Genomic DNA, 14,679 nt, shown 5'->3' on the forward strand with positions numbered 1-14,679 from the left:
AAGCACATACAAGCTTGTTAAGCTTATCCTCTTTAAGGTCGCAGGGGCTGGGGCATATCTCAATTGTCGCTGGGCAGGAGGAGGGGTACACCCTGTCCAGGGTCACACTGTCACACTCACACAAAAGGCAGTTTAGGCCTGGGGGTTAGCTCAGCCTGTTGCCCTATAATGCAAGTCTTTGGACTGTGGGAGGAAACCGGAGTAACCGGATGAAACCCATGCGAGCACGGGGCGAACACGCAAACTCCACACACCCCAAAAGCCTAGTCTGCCAGCTAGATTTGAACTGCGGACCCAGCCATTCCACTATTGTGTAGCAAGACTACATGTCTTTGGTGGCGACAAAATGAAAAGCTGCTCTTTTCTGCTACATTCTGCATAAAGCTGAGGCAGCACTGTTTTTGAAATATGTTTTTGTCCTGCAAGTGTATACCTGGAGTTAGCCACTTTCATTTTCATTTGTAAAATCAGATATTTTGTTTCCCCACCATTTCACCATGGGCATCATCTCTTAAACTATAAAATCTAAAGTATTCTGACGTGGACAAGAATAAGTGCTGCTGGGGTTCGGTCTAATATTTACTGCAAGAAGTTTATCTGAGAAACTTGCTGGTACGCAGCACATGCAGACAATTTTCTCTTTTGAAATGATGCAAAAGTGGCCGTTATAATTTACAACAGATATCACTCTACTGTTTATCTATCTTTAGTTATGCAAACCATTTCCAAATCTCAGGTGTTTTGTGACATCTCCTCACCATAATGTCTGACTTGTGTAGATGTCTTGAGTCACATCTGAGTGTTGTCATTGTTTTGGTCTGACATGTTTCTGCTGCCTAATCATCCAAATAGGATGATTGTGAGTTTAGCAAGATGTTGAAAAGATTACAGCCTTCATTCACTGATCGAAAATTACTCAATAGGTTTATTGTGGAAAGTTTTTTGTAATAATTATTGACATTGTGTTCTTACTCAGACATCCCAGTGAATATTATATTGTTTAAAAGGGAATAGGAATTTCAAAATAGTACCCCACTGATGTTTTCTTTGTTGTCCACAGAGTGAGTCTTAATGTTTTTGATGACTCACTGACAACACCATCAGTGTAAATTTTCTTTTGTACGCAATAGAATTGAAAAAAAAATGCTGATAATATTCACTCTGTTCAGATAAAGAAGCTTCTGTTATGATACAAATGATAGCAACATCAATGTGCTTTCTTTTCTATTTATCACTATTTAATAATAGGATGGAGTGAACATTGCAGTGTTCCACAGTGAGGGGTTAGGCTTTTATTTTTGACTGTGTAACATATCCAACTCTGATCCTTGATGGGTCCCTTAAATATATTGTATATTAGAGCCTGCTTTCATCTCACTCATGTCCTTTAATCTTTTCATCCAGTGTCATCACTAACACTGAGGAGTGGCATTACTTTAAAGCACTAACCAAAACCCCAACCCCACTGGAGGAGAATATGTTCCACACGGAGCAAGGTGCCCCAGGTCCCAGGGTTTACCTCCGGCCCAAGGAGAGCGTCCACATTCCCTTGAAATACCAGAGCTTCCTCTGTGACCACACCATGACCCTTCAGGTAAGGTGTTGACCAAGGATAGGTCCTGATTTGTAGGTCAGCCTCTCTTTCCCATGGAAACAATCTGATCACATGCAATTACACACATTCACAGCTGCTCAGTACTTGGCCCGTTGGTAATGGGGCAGGGGTTAAAGGCTGTGGCCACTGTGTCCACAGTGATTTGGTACCAATCACTGCTTTATCACTCTCTTTCCCGATAACATTTAATTTGGAAATGAACCACCATCATGAAGCAGTTAGGACCATCAACTTATTGTCTTAGAAATCCATGCTCTACTAACTGTTACAAAATGCAGTATTTTTGACACACGGGATTGTAATTCTGTAATCAAATTACATTTTAATTGAAGAAAAAAATTAAAATTGATTGAGCTTCAGTGCTCCAGTGATGTGATTTCGGTGTGAGAAATATTGATAGAGGTTGAAATTTAATTTATATACGTGTCATTACACCTCATTAACCACTGGTGATCTTTTATCAAGGCCCGTATTACACATTCAACTCATGTTTGAAGCTAAAATTAATATGAGGCAAGTTCAAAAAACACTTTATTTACATAGGCTCTGGTGACTGGGGATTATATGCCTTTTGGTTGCAGTTAGCTTTCTTTGATCATTTGTAGTTGTCTTGTCTGCACAGAGATGTACTGTTCTCTTTGTTTTTCGGTAGATATTCAGGTTCAATAATTACATTGTTTCTTATAAAACCTTACAGGGACCGAGCTTCCTACCTACAGGCAAAAGTTCTCAGGTGGCTAAGAAGAATCTGTCCAATCTGGTTGCTGCCAAAATTATCAAGGTACAGAATGTGCTACTTATGCCTAATGCAATAACTCTTCTAAAGGCCCCTCAGCATCTAGAGTATTTTCTTGCTTCCAGTCGTACAAAGCTATGGATTTTAGGTGCAACGTGCCTTTATACCGTAGGACGTTTTGTCTGCTATGATTGGAGCTTTGATCAGAATCAGTTTTATTAGCCAAGTATGCAAGCATGCAACAATGGGCATAAGTACTAAGATTACAGAAGTGACAAAGATATGAACTAGACCTGCATATTACACAATATCAGCACATATTTTATGATATATAATTATAATTTGATTGGTTCAGTAGAACAGAGCATGACAAAACCACCTAAAATCAGCATATATTGTAGACTAAAGCTTCTTATATGGAGTTTATTCAGGTTAACCTTTTGCCACATCCCAAAGTCTAACAACATCTAGTTTACACATTCACTTGCAGACAACTCTCTGTGGAGTGGAAGTGCACCTCCTCCTTCTTCCTTTCCTCTCCCACACAGTCACAGCTCAGACACAAAGAACACTTTGAAGTGTCAACTATTTAAAAAGTTACACTAGCCAGACAAGATTGTCAAGCAAAATTATATGCTGAAAATCACTTTTATCTTAGTGAACATTGTTTATCTTCCCCAGCTGGCAAATTTCAGGCTGGAGATTTAAACTATCTAAGACTGGAGGACAACTTGACACGTCTGACTAATCTACTTTAAATGAACCATGCATATACAGCGTAGTATTACTCTGAGGTTATATTAAGATTTTAAGTGCTTATTGTGCTTATTCAACCTAATCTAATCATTAATATGTTAGAAGCATAGAAAAACCAAAAACGATGTGAGTGTGCTTGTTTGGATGGACCATTTGGACTTTGCATTGTGTCCAGCAATGTCATGTGTAACTATTACTTCTGTTCCTAACGAAGCCATGTAAAAATTGGTTATAATATATTGGTTTATCTCTACAGACATGACTTTAATTTTCACGGCTTTGTCCCGTTCTATACTGCTAAAAACAAGACATCCATTACTGCCTGCTAACCTTCAGTACCATACAATATTAATAAACAACTGTTCTTGTAGAGTACAGTACCCTGAATATCTCCCATTACACAGAGTGATGAAATCTTTGCCAGTCTGCCAAGCATGTATGTGTATTCGTACGGTTTGTGTGCCAGTGTCAGCACTGCTGCTCTGAGCAAAAATCCTGTCAAGAGGTCAAAGAGGTCAGGTCTGGATCAAATCTGGTCCCGCTAAAACTGACAAGCCCCAACAGCAGAGCTGTCAGGATGCCAGCTTTGGCACTGCTGTCACTCAGCACACATCGCCAGAGCCAGATATGGGCCAGTCCTGTAGGTCAGCATCGGCCTGCAAATCTGACGCATCAACGATTTGGACAGCTGCTGTTTGGCAGGGATCAACTTCTGAGTTTGTGAATCAGTGACCAAAATGCGGAAAGTTAACTTCAGAGTACAGTTCGTTTTTATCTGTGAAACCGTTTTAATTAGGGCCCACTTCAGTACCAGGCACTTTTTTAGATTGTGGCGCTGAATACAGTATATTCTTGCACTATGTTTAATTTTAAACCTAACAAATTATTGCAGTGTTAAGCTGCAATCAGTTATGTGTGATGATACACTACAGTTAATAGAATACATTGTATGTGTTATTAGTTATGTATAGAATGTGTTGTATAGTTTGTAGTCTAATAAAAGTATGGAACCATATGTTAGGAATATTAATATGCTGGGAAGGCTTTGGTACTTTGCTGTAGGATTTGCGTGAGGTCAGCCATTGACGTTGGGTGATGAGGCCTGGCTTACAATTGGGTTTCCAGTTCATCCCTAAGGGTTTTGGTGGGATTGAGGGCTCTATGCAACGGTTTCACGTAGCTCCACACCAAACTCAGAAAAACTTTTTCATGTACAAACCATAATGTTATGGCTTTTTGTATTTTTATTTTTTTAAAAAGTTGGAATTCTCCTGCTTACAGTATGTTTTCAATAGTCAGACTCTCTTATTAATTTAAAACAATTCCCCCAAGAATTCTTGCAGAAAGCTATGAAGGAAGAAATCAAAGTCTAGAAAACTGTCGATGATGAGGTCGGATTACTTAGTACCTTCTGATTACTACTACTACTCTCCTTTCGGCTTATCCCGTGAGTTTGGGGTCGCCATGCCGTGGTAATATTCTATTAAATAAATACGAATGCAAGTGTCAAGTGTGTGTTGAACTACATGATATCAAAGTCTTGTTAAGAATGAGCAACAGTAATTTTCCCTTCTTTTAAAATTTCTTATAGCATAAAGAAAGTTTAAAACTGTAAGGATTGTTTAAACAGTAGCATTACAATTAAAGCCACAGATAATTTAAATGGTATCTTCCATAAAGATTGTAAAATATTCCGTATGGAAAGTTGACATTTTAGCCTTAGAGTAACAAATCACCAAATGGTTCATCCCTCGGGGAACATAATAAGGTCAGGCTTACACTTGGGGCTCCAAACACGAGTTTACCATGTAACGCTAATATGCTCGTTAGAGTATTTGTACGTGTATGACTGTGCGGATGTTAACGATCCGCTCACAGCCAAACACAGTGCAATGAAATGAATGATGAGCAAAAAGATTGCCTGTAAACATCCATCAGAGTTTACAGACTGACATCCTGGGTCAAGTTTGTGTGCACACAATTTTTCTGTACAGCAAGGATTTATGACCGATATGTCAGGTGGGTTACTTTTGGATTTACCTACATGGTAAGTGGTTTCCAGGCCTGCAGACTGGGACCACCCAGTTGGTCCCAAGATAAATCTTTTCTGACTGCTTACAATCTATATGTTAAACAACTGCACAGCATACTGTGAGATACTGTGCAGCGCAGTCCTGTGACAGTGTAAATGTGTCACTGATGTCTAAGTTGTATTGCACTGAAACTACTGACTTGCTTTCCAAAGGTTACATTCAAAGCAGAAGATGGCAAACCAATGGCCATCTGCCAGGTGAACGTGGAGCCAACACCCCATGTTGTTGATCAGACATTCAGACTTTACCACCCTGAGCTCTGTTTTCTTAAAAAGGCCATCCGCCTGCCGCCCTGGAACAATCCCACAGGTAACAAAGGCTGCGCCAGTTTCCCCCCGTCAGCCATTATTTTCTATTCCACAGCCATCACTCTCCCCTGACCGTACCTGAATTGAATACAGTAATTTGTTTTATTGCATTTTAGTATTGGTTTCCTTCTTATTTCCATCTTCAGTACACTAGCTACAGTGACTCACTCCCAAATAGGAGATATGTATGTATGAATGTGCACAGTCACAAACATTATTAAAATGTTTATAATGTAATATAATAAAAATACTGTATTCTACCTTCATTTTATTGCATTTTTACTAAAATATCAGCAGGATGTATTGTGCAATACAATACGGCTTCTGCCAGAAACAATAACAACAACAACAGAAAACATCTGAAAATGAAGCAGTAAATATAAAGAAGGAAACATTAAATGGATAAATTCTGATTGCATTGTATGTCATTTATATACATTTATTAATTTACATCAGTCTTAAGTTTTTGAGCACTCATAACAAAAACCGCTTAAATACAACAAGTACCTCAAACCACAGCTTTTGATCCATTTTGAACCATTTTTTTTCTTTCTAGATGTTGAGACCTATATTTCTGTACGTTGCAGTGACCCCAACATCATCTGCCAGACAAGAATGTTGGTAAGACAATAACTATACAACAACAGACAACGGACAATAATTATTTTACCCTGCTGTGAACGATAGTAAATATAGTACAGATAAACTATTATTTCTTCCTGTTTTTCCCCCTTTCACCAATTCCTCTGTCTTTCACTGTGTTTTGGTCTAGGTGCCAGGGGAGCCTCAGGATGTGTATTTGAAAGTGCCAGGGAGTCCCAGTCCACACATAAAAATGTTCTTTGTGATGGTTTTTACGTATGTATTATTTTTTGAACTGGCAAACAGTACACAGTGCGCGTGCACACTCACGCACACACACACACACACACACACCATAGCCTGAAGAAGCATTCTATTTTGGACTAATTAAATTCTTCACGCAGGCTTGAATTAATTACCTAATCAGATGGAGGTTTGGTGGTCTGACTGCCTGAATTTAGAGAACCTGGTCTCCAAGCTTCCAAATCTCAATCAGGGTTCAAGCAATATGCATTATGTGGGTTTGGGCATCTCTGCCTAGATAAAAGATCATTTAAATCCAATATGATGGGTTTGATGAAGATTTGACTGGTTCCATATTTACAGCAGAGCAGATCTGCATTAGAATGATTATTCTTTGCAACGTCCTTAATCTTTCCTGTGGAGCTGGCTTATACATCATAGTAATAGGGTTAGTACTGTCTACTGTGTAGCAAAATCTACTACATATATATTTGAAGCCTTAATAATGAGCTAAATGGACTTACCCTCTTAAAGCTTTTGAAAAAAGTCTACATCATTGACATCCATGTTTTTTAGACATCAGTGTTCCTTTTTGCCTTAACCTATTGCTACGCTACTTGGCATTTTAAGGCCACTGTCTGCTGATTACCCCTACACACAAACAAATCAGGCACACACAGATAAAAACACTACTAGTTTTGATTTGGATTGGATTCTGCCAATCAAAATAAAACCTGAACCTCTACAGGACATGGACATACAGTAATAACAATAATGCAGGAAGCTTTACTATGCACATCACACAGTGCATACAGCAGACTCATTATGTATCCAGACACAGAGATCAGCCAGTGTTTTGATTTGGTTATTAGCAGCACAGTATGTATCATGCGAGCACAGTGTGCATTTCACAACAGCAGGAGTTTACACCTAGATTTGCACACATGGTACCTAGTGTATAGGGCCACAGAATTAGCTGAAGATCCAGGATCTTAGATGCTATGTTACTTGCAAATTTCCAAACAAAATAGCAATTAGTTACCAGCACTGAGGTATTTGCAGTGAACCTGGGCTTTTGCCCAGATAATCCACCCTTGTTTAAAGAGGACACAACAAACTTGGAAGTGATTAAGAGATTACAGGTCCTAGTAAATAAATTCCAAATATCTATCTCTGCAATTCATTATGAGTTCTTTTGGTTTGGCATATAAAACACTTAAAATATCACTTTGCTTTAGTCAGACATTAATGACATTGTGCCTGTCCTCAAAAACACACATCACTTGAGTTCTGTTCCAAATATGCCCAAATTCTCCCTGAGTGTTGTTGTCACATTGCAGGGCTGAGTAGGTGACTACATCACCTCCCACTCACAGCTTTCAGAGTCAGCTGGGGTCACAGAGACTGAATTAACTTCATCTCAGCAGTTAGAGGATGATGATGGTTAGGGTGAGGATATGACTGCTTATTAAAATTATTGCACAGCAGTAGATCAACTCTCCTCATCTCCCATCTCATGCTGCTCCTGCCGCATCTCCAGGGTGGCTCAGCTTAATTGTTCCTGATGATGTTTTTCTCTATAGTGATAAGTGGATGGCGGCACCCTCTCAGATTTGGCAGATTTACGTGCATTTCCTAGAGCGGGTGGATGTCAGCTGTGTGTCTGGCCAGCGGAGCTGTCAGTCATTGGTGCTGAGGGGAAAGCAGGCGGTTCGCAAGGTCAAATGTTTCTCATCACATCCGCAGGAGATTGAGGTACATACACCTTAAAGACTCATCACTATATCCAGTATTTCAAGTTCATAAATAACATGTGTATTAACTTAAATTAATTTAATATAATGCGCACTAGTGTGTGAAAAGTCTCTGTATTGAGACATTTATCACAAATAGAATTCTCAGCAGTGTGGGGAGTTAAGGACTTCACAGATTTATTTGCTGTCTAGTACTGAGACCCAGCCGAGCTCTTGCATCAAGCCAGGTCCAAATTGCTTAATACTTAGTTTAATCAAGTCAGGGAGAGTCTGGTTATGTTTCTTTAGAGTGGCAGCAACGCAACTAGACTCCCCCTACTTCCTGAGTGGATCCTAGCAGGCTCCCTATAAGCTCTAATCTTGTGTGTGTCATAACCATTGCAGTAGAAAATTTGTTCTTTGAGGCAGATGGAGAGTGTGAACTGTGAAACTCAGGCAAAATGACATACAGTATATCGCTGCTCTTTTAGATGGCAGCTGCTCGTTAATTGCTCATACATAATGCTGCCGCAAGTGCTGGTGCTGTGTTTTGGAAGACTTTTTGGATCAGTTCTGATTGTCACTGGGTCTATGTGGATCAAGTCGCTGTTAATTTTATGCACGTCAGGCTCTGGTAGTTTGTCCAGGGTATGATATGGATTTTGAACTTGTGTAGAAGCAGAAGAGTTCTGTTTTTGCCTGCATGACTAGCAGAGACAGTAAAAACCAAACTAATACAGCCAAGTCTCAAAGCACTGTAGATTTATATATGAGTTTTTATTTCAAAAGAGATGGACAACTACTATTTACGTTTACAGCCTCATTTTTTTAAGGATTTCGGGTTTTGACCACACAAGTCTTTTGCAAACAGGAAGCGACATTCTGAACATGGAAAAGTAGGATCAAAACAGCTCAAACGATGCCTCGACTCTTACATCTAATAAGAAGTTAAGAGCTTTATTCTTGACATTTTTTTTTTCATTTTCCTATATTAGCAATTTTCAGAGTGCATATCCACAAATGATTTCATGCAAATTGTTCTCTTAGCAGCAGGTGAGCAGGTATGAGCAGCAGTGTCTTCTTTAATAACCCCAGTTAAGGATTCAAGTCATTATCACAAATGCGGATTGACAGCATAATGGGCCTTTTCATGTCATTTCTTTTCATTTTATTAGGTTCCCCCATTATTTCCTGCAGTCATGTCTGATCATGTTGGGACACAGTTTGACACAATCTGAAAGAAATTGGCAATGCCTGTATGTTTCAACATCCCTGAACATACAGTGCCCTCCAAATATATTAGAATGGCATCGCTGATTCATATGTGTTTGCTGCACACTGGAGACATTTACTGTAGGTTTAAGATCAAATGATGAATAGTGGACCAAAGTTCAGATTTTAGTTTTTACTAGATTCATTATACAATATACAAGCACGTGTATCAGACAACCCATGTTTTAATTGACTGACAGGTGTGTCCATGTGTGCAAGACCAAAATTGAGCTTTACAAAAGTATCACTATTTTGGAGGAAGAAAGGACCTGCCCATGATGCAAATCATACAAGCTCATCACGCTGGAGGTAGTAACATGGCTGCTTGTGAAAGTCTTAATTATCTTTATTGATGATTATGCATATGTATTTTTCAGGAGTGTCAGGCTGCCTTTAATATATAATCATTTTCTAGTTATAACAGGATAAAAGAGAAGGCAGTTTGACAGCACTTCCCACTCAGAGCTGCAGTAAAAGAGCTTTATCACCTTATCACTTATGTAAATATAAGAAAAAAGTGAAGGACTGTCAGAAGCCAGTTACATGTACTATACTGTACAGCCCAAACATGTCTCTCCTGAAGAAATAGGGTACTGACTGAGAACACAACAGATGTACTTGAAAAAGATTTCACTGTATGCATCAGTGGCCTCTTTGATCTGACTCTCGGCAGGTTAGCACGCCGTGGAATCCATCGGAGGAGTCTTATAAAACAGCACAAAGTATACCACAGAGAGTAGCTTTGCTTTTCTCAACAGATTGAATAGGAGCTGCACAGTAAATCCCATTCTCACATTCTTCTGCCTCTGTCATTTTTTGCTTGTACTTGCGATTGCATTTTTCATTGAACCTCATTTGCTCCATCCCTCACCCACATTCTCCTCTAATCTATACACTTCCTTTATTGTCTCCATCTTTAACACTTTAAATAATTTCCCATTATTCCATATTTTTCAAAATTAGTAATAATTTCTTTTTGAAAAAAATCTTTTCTTCCATTATTTCAAACTCTCTCCTTTGGTCACTGTCTCTGTTAGTCTTTATTTAGTCTTTCTCCATTTTTCTCTGTAGGTGGACCCAAAAGGTGTGTTTGTCTTACCTCCTGCAGCAGTGCAGGAGCTCCAACTGAAGGTGCAGCCATGGCGTAGTGGCAGCCGCTTTCTGTATGTGAATGCAGTGGACATGGAGCAACGGCGGCTGGTCACCGCCTGGCTGCTCTGTCTTAACATCCACCAGCCTGTGCTGTCCAAGGTTAGAGTAGATTCATTTACTTCACTACATACAAATAATAATCTATCGTATGTACTTTTATGCCTTTATACCTAACATAAGTTTGTCAGAGTAGCTAGCAAGCTACAGTATGTACTCTGATTGCTAACCGGGCAATAAGTTACTGTATAACATGTACAGTACATGTTTGTACCTACCTACTAACGCTGCACTGCCGATACAGTATAGTGACCATCTCACTTCATCATTAATGACTCACACTTAACATTCAGTGCTTAATGAACCTCACTTGATGTTCCCTGGGTCAACTCTATAGTCCCAACATCTTTATGGCTGTTGTCAAAAACAGCATGTCGATGCATGTTGGAATCAGTCTTACCCACATAGGTACAGTAACTCAAATGCGCGTGTTTTCACAGAAGTCCTTTTCACAAATTCTACACACCAAGCGTAGCATAGCAGTACTTTGAAACTGTTTTTTTTTGTTTGTTTTTTTTTAAATGTGGTCTAAATGTAGACACATGTATGTCTGTACAGGCATTTGAAGTGAGTGTCCCAGTTGGGGGAGGACATGGAAGCTCAAGGAAAATCACCTACACCAATCCCTACACCAGCACCCGCACATTCCTGCTCCGCTCTGACCATCCAGACCTGCTCCAGTTCAAAGAAGATAAATTCCAGGTGAGATAAGAATCCTGTAGTTCTTCGCCAAGAGGATCTAAACTTTGCTCTTGACAAAGACAAAATCCCCTTTGACTAGTGGTTTCAGGAAATGGTGTTGGTAACACTAAGTTTAATGAAAAGGGCTAGTGACAGATGAGTGTAGACACATTATATTTACGAAAGCATAGCATAGCATTAGTGTTAGCCTTTAATACTTCATAACAATCTCGCCCTGGTTTGGGAACAGAGCTGCAAACCTTATAGGAAATGCAGCTGCTGAAGAACAGATTAAAGACTCTTGCTCATCTCCACAGCCTGTATAGAAAAAGCTGCACATAAGCAGATTAGCAACAGCTTCAGCCTTCCCCCTTTGTCTATACAGGGTGTATTCAGGCACAGTGTTAAGTGTAAATTACCTATATTTTTCAGCACTTACGCATTTTTGCAGTTATGTGCAATAAATTGAGTAAAGTAGACTTAAAGGATATGTTTTCATTCAGGTTATTTAACACTGCAATGCCTGTTTGTTTTTCGTTTTTTTGTTTTTTGTCCTTTCGACTTATCCCGTGAGTTCAGGGTCGCCACAGCAGATCATTTTGTCCACATGTTGATTTGGCACAGTTTTTACAGCAGATGCCCCTTCTGATGAAACCCGCCCCAATTTCTACTGGGCTTAGGTAATTTCTACTAGGCTGTGCGCCTGGCGATGGGAGTGGGCTGTTGGGGGTTCAGTGTCTTGCCCAGCGACACTTCGACATGTGGTCAGGAGGAATCGGGCGCGACCCTCTGACCCTGTGGTCAGTAGGTGGCCACTCTACCAACTGAGCCACTGCTGCCACTAACAGTCCAATGCCTGGTGTCATTCTCAAAATCTGCACTAAGACAGAAACACTAAAGCATGTGTTGGCTATTCAATTACTTTTAATATCACTGATGATCCATCACACCAGTGAACCGCAAACTGAAAGTGGTTAACTTTGACTAATAAGTTTCAACTGCTGTGCTGACTGTGAAAAAATAAAAATGGTATGAGAATAGCAGCCATCTTAGAATTCACCAAGAGAACCTTGCCACAATGAAGTGAATAAGTGAATAATTTCCTTGTTGTCCAATCAAATCAGAAGGAATATAAAAGAGTATGGCAATGGCCTTTTATTTACTGAGGTGTGATAAGATGGCAAAACGAATGGGAAAGCAGCATTTTAAATGAACAAATAAACGAATGAGATTCAGTGGGAGTCTACCTTCACATAAACTATTAAAGATTCTCACTGCTGCTGTCCGGAAGGAACTGCAATTAGACAGGAGGAGGTGAGCAGAGTGGAAAACAGGCTATTGTTTTTTTTTTTTTTCATCTTGTCAGTGATGCTCCAGTTGTCTTATAAAGAATTTACTGTGCCCATGCCATTAAGCAAATGTGGAGACACCCTCCTCTTTCTGACACAACTACCACGCTATGGTAAAACCAGCTGTTAGAAATCAAAGCAAAGCCAAGATCGATACTGCATCGTTTTTGGGGAAGATTACTGCATAAATCCCCAAAATTGAGCCATATATCCGTTGGCTTTTACAGAAAATACAAGAGGAGATTTCTAGGCTGATTGAAAAACTGCAAAAACAAAAAGAAGGACCAAATAAATACATTTTGCAGAATATAAGACACCAAAAACATTACAAAGAAAAAAACTAACGTTCTAACATGAAAAAGTTGGAACAGTTAAGATCACAAGTCATTTAAGTGAAGTAGTCTTATATAATTATTCTGGTTTCAGACAACTCCCGTTAAACTAGGCAGTGAACACCAACACTTAGAATTCACAATAACACTATGTCTATACACTTCATATACAGGACATTTGTTACGTTGCCTTAAAATGTTGTCTTTAGAGAGTGTGAGCAAACTGCTTCAAAGTCAATGAAATGAGTGGTCAGTTTAAACACCAAAGTATGTTTTTTGGTTGTTTACTGTGTTTAGATTGGCGGGGGAGAGACTTACACCATTGGACTAAGATTTGCCCCGAGCCAGTGCCCCGGTTCAGTGGAGATCCTGGTCTTTGTGAACAACCTAGAGGAGAAGACGGAGGAGACGTTCTGTGTGAAAGTCAGATACTCATGAACTGACGTTTGTTTCCAACAAGGAGAAGAAGCTGTTTGCTGGTGATAAAAAATGAGCTGCAATTTTTCTACTTAGCCTAATTTTGTATTAGACCGGATGTTAACGCACAAATAAAAGCTTTTTTATCACATGCATTGTTTGCTTTTTTCAGCTTTTTGTAGATGTGAGTTGTATGTCTCATCAGTCAAGCAACACAAGCTGGCAAAGTTACATTCTTCCAAATGCTTTGAACAATCACACAAACCCAACACTTAGTTTTTTAAATTATACACTAAAGCACAGTAGAAACTGAACTTCAAAGTACTTTTATGCATAAAAATTTGGGTGAAAGAAAGAAATTGAAAGGAACTGAAGATAAAAGTGATTTTCTCTGTCTCATCAGCTAAGCAGCAGCATGGAAGCAGAAGTATCATTATGAAGGCAGAATCGGGATCTGTCCCCTTCCAAAGTGTCTGACATTCCGTCCCCAACCAGCTGAAGTTGGGCCAAGGGTGAAAGCCATAACATTTTATCGACTTTAATTACCTGGCAAGCCCTCTTGAATGCCACTTGATGGCTGAGTTTTAATCTAAGACAAGCCGGGGGTCTGCTCTCTGCATCCCCCCCAACTTCCCAAACAACTTATCCTCATCACCGACGTTATTAGAAACAGCGTCGTAATGAGGTTTGATTTTCCAGCGAGGCGCTCTTCTCCTCAGATCGCCCTCATTAACACCAGCCCCCCTTCTAAGACCTCCATCCTTTCCTTCCTGCTCACTCTCCCTCACTGGGGTTTCGCTTGCTCTGTCTGGGCTACAGAGAGAGAGAGAGAGAGAGAGAGAAGGCCATCCACAATGTGTTATGTAACAGCGTTACACAATCCCCCCCATTCCCCACACTCGCTCCCTCCTGGTTTGTTCTCTCTCATTAGGATGCAGACTGCAAAATATGCCTCAGCACAGCAGCAAGGGCTGATAAATAGATGATAGCAACTAATGTGGATTCACTTCATCTTTACCATCTGTATCATCTTGTCTGAAGTAAATGCCACATTGTTTTTTTTTAATGTTCATTTGCTAACAGCTTAGAGAAATATATATATAAATAAACTGTTGGATTCAAATAATAGTTCAATTAGTTCAATGTTGCTTTGTGGTTATGCTTCCACTGTCCTTCTTAGAATAATTGTCTTAAAGGACAGGTTCAAATGATAAGGTTATGTTAATATAATGCTCCAGGGGTACATGCACATAGGTACTGCATGCATATAATCGTTTTCCTGTTCCTGCTGGCCCTGAACGATGACTACAGTGTAAGATATACAGAAACAAAATCACAGTCCTCATTCTGGCA

General features: G+C 39.6%; 1 protein-coding gene across 3 annotated transcripts in view; it reads left to right on the forward strand.

Moving 5' to 3' along the window:
• nphp4 (nephronophthisis 4) overlaps positions 1–13,472 on the forward strand; it is a 138,237-nt gene extending 124,765 nt beyond the window's left edge. For all 3 annotated transcript variants that reach the window (XM_067525908.1, XM_067525905.1, XM_067525907.1), the window contains 9 exons: positions 1,405–1,594; positions 2,313–2,396; positions 5,353–5,509; positions 6,065–6,129; positions 6,281–6,366; positions 7,917–8,088; positions 10,410–10,589; positions 11,106–11,249; positions 13,207–13,472. In XM_067525908.1, the coding sequence (XP_067382009.1) occupies positions 1,405–1,594; positions 2,313–2,396; positions 5,353–5,509; positions 6,065–6,129; positions 6,281–6,366; positions 7,917–8,088; positions 10,410–10,589; positions 11,106–11,249; positions 13,207–13,347 (1,219 nt within the window). In that variant the 3' untranslated portion in view covers positions 13,348–13,472. The remainder of the gene's footprint in view (positions 1–1,404; positions 1,595–2,312; positions 2,397–5,352; positions 5,510–6,064; positions 6,130–6,280; positions 6,367–7,916; positions 8,089–10,409; positions 10,590–11,105; positions 11,250–13,206) is intronic.
• The last annotated feature ends 1,207 nt before the right edge of the window (positions 13,473–14,679 follow it).

This window comes from Channa argus, chromosome 13 (assembly GCF_033026475.1).
Source record: "Channa argus isolate prfri chromosome 13, Channa argus male v1.0, whole genome shotgun sequence".
In the NCBI taxonomy this organism is placed as follows: Eukaryota; Metazoa; Chordata; class Actinopteri; order Anabantiformes; family Channidae; genus Channa; species Channa argus.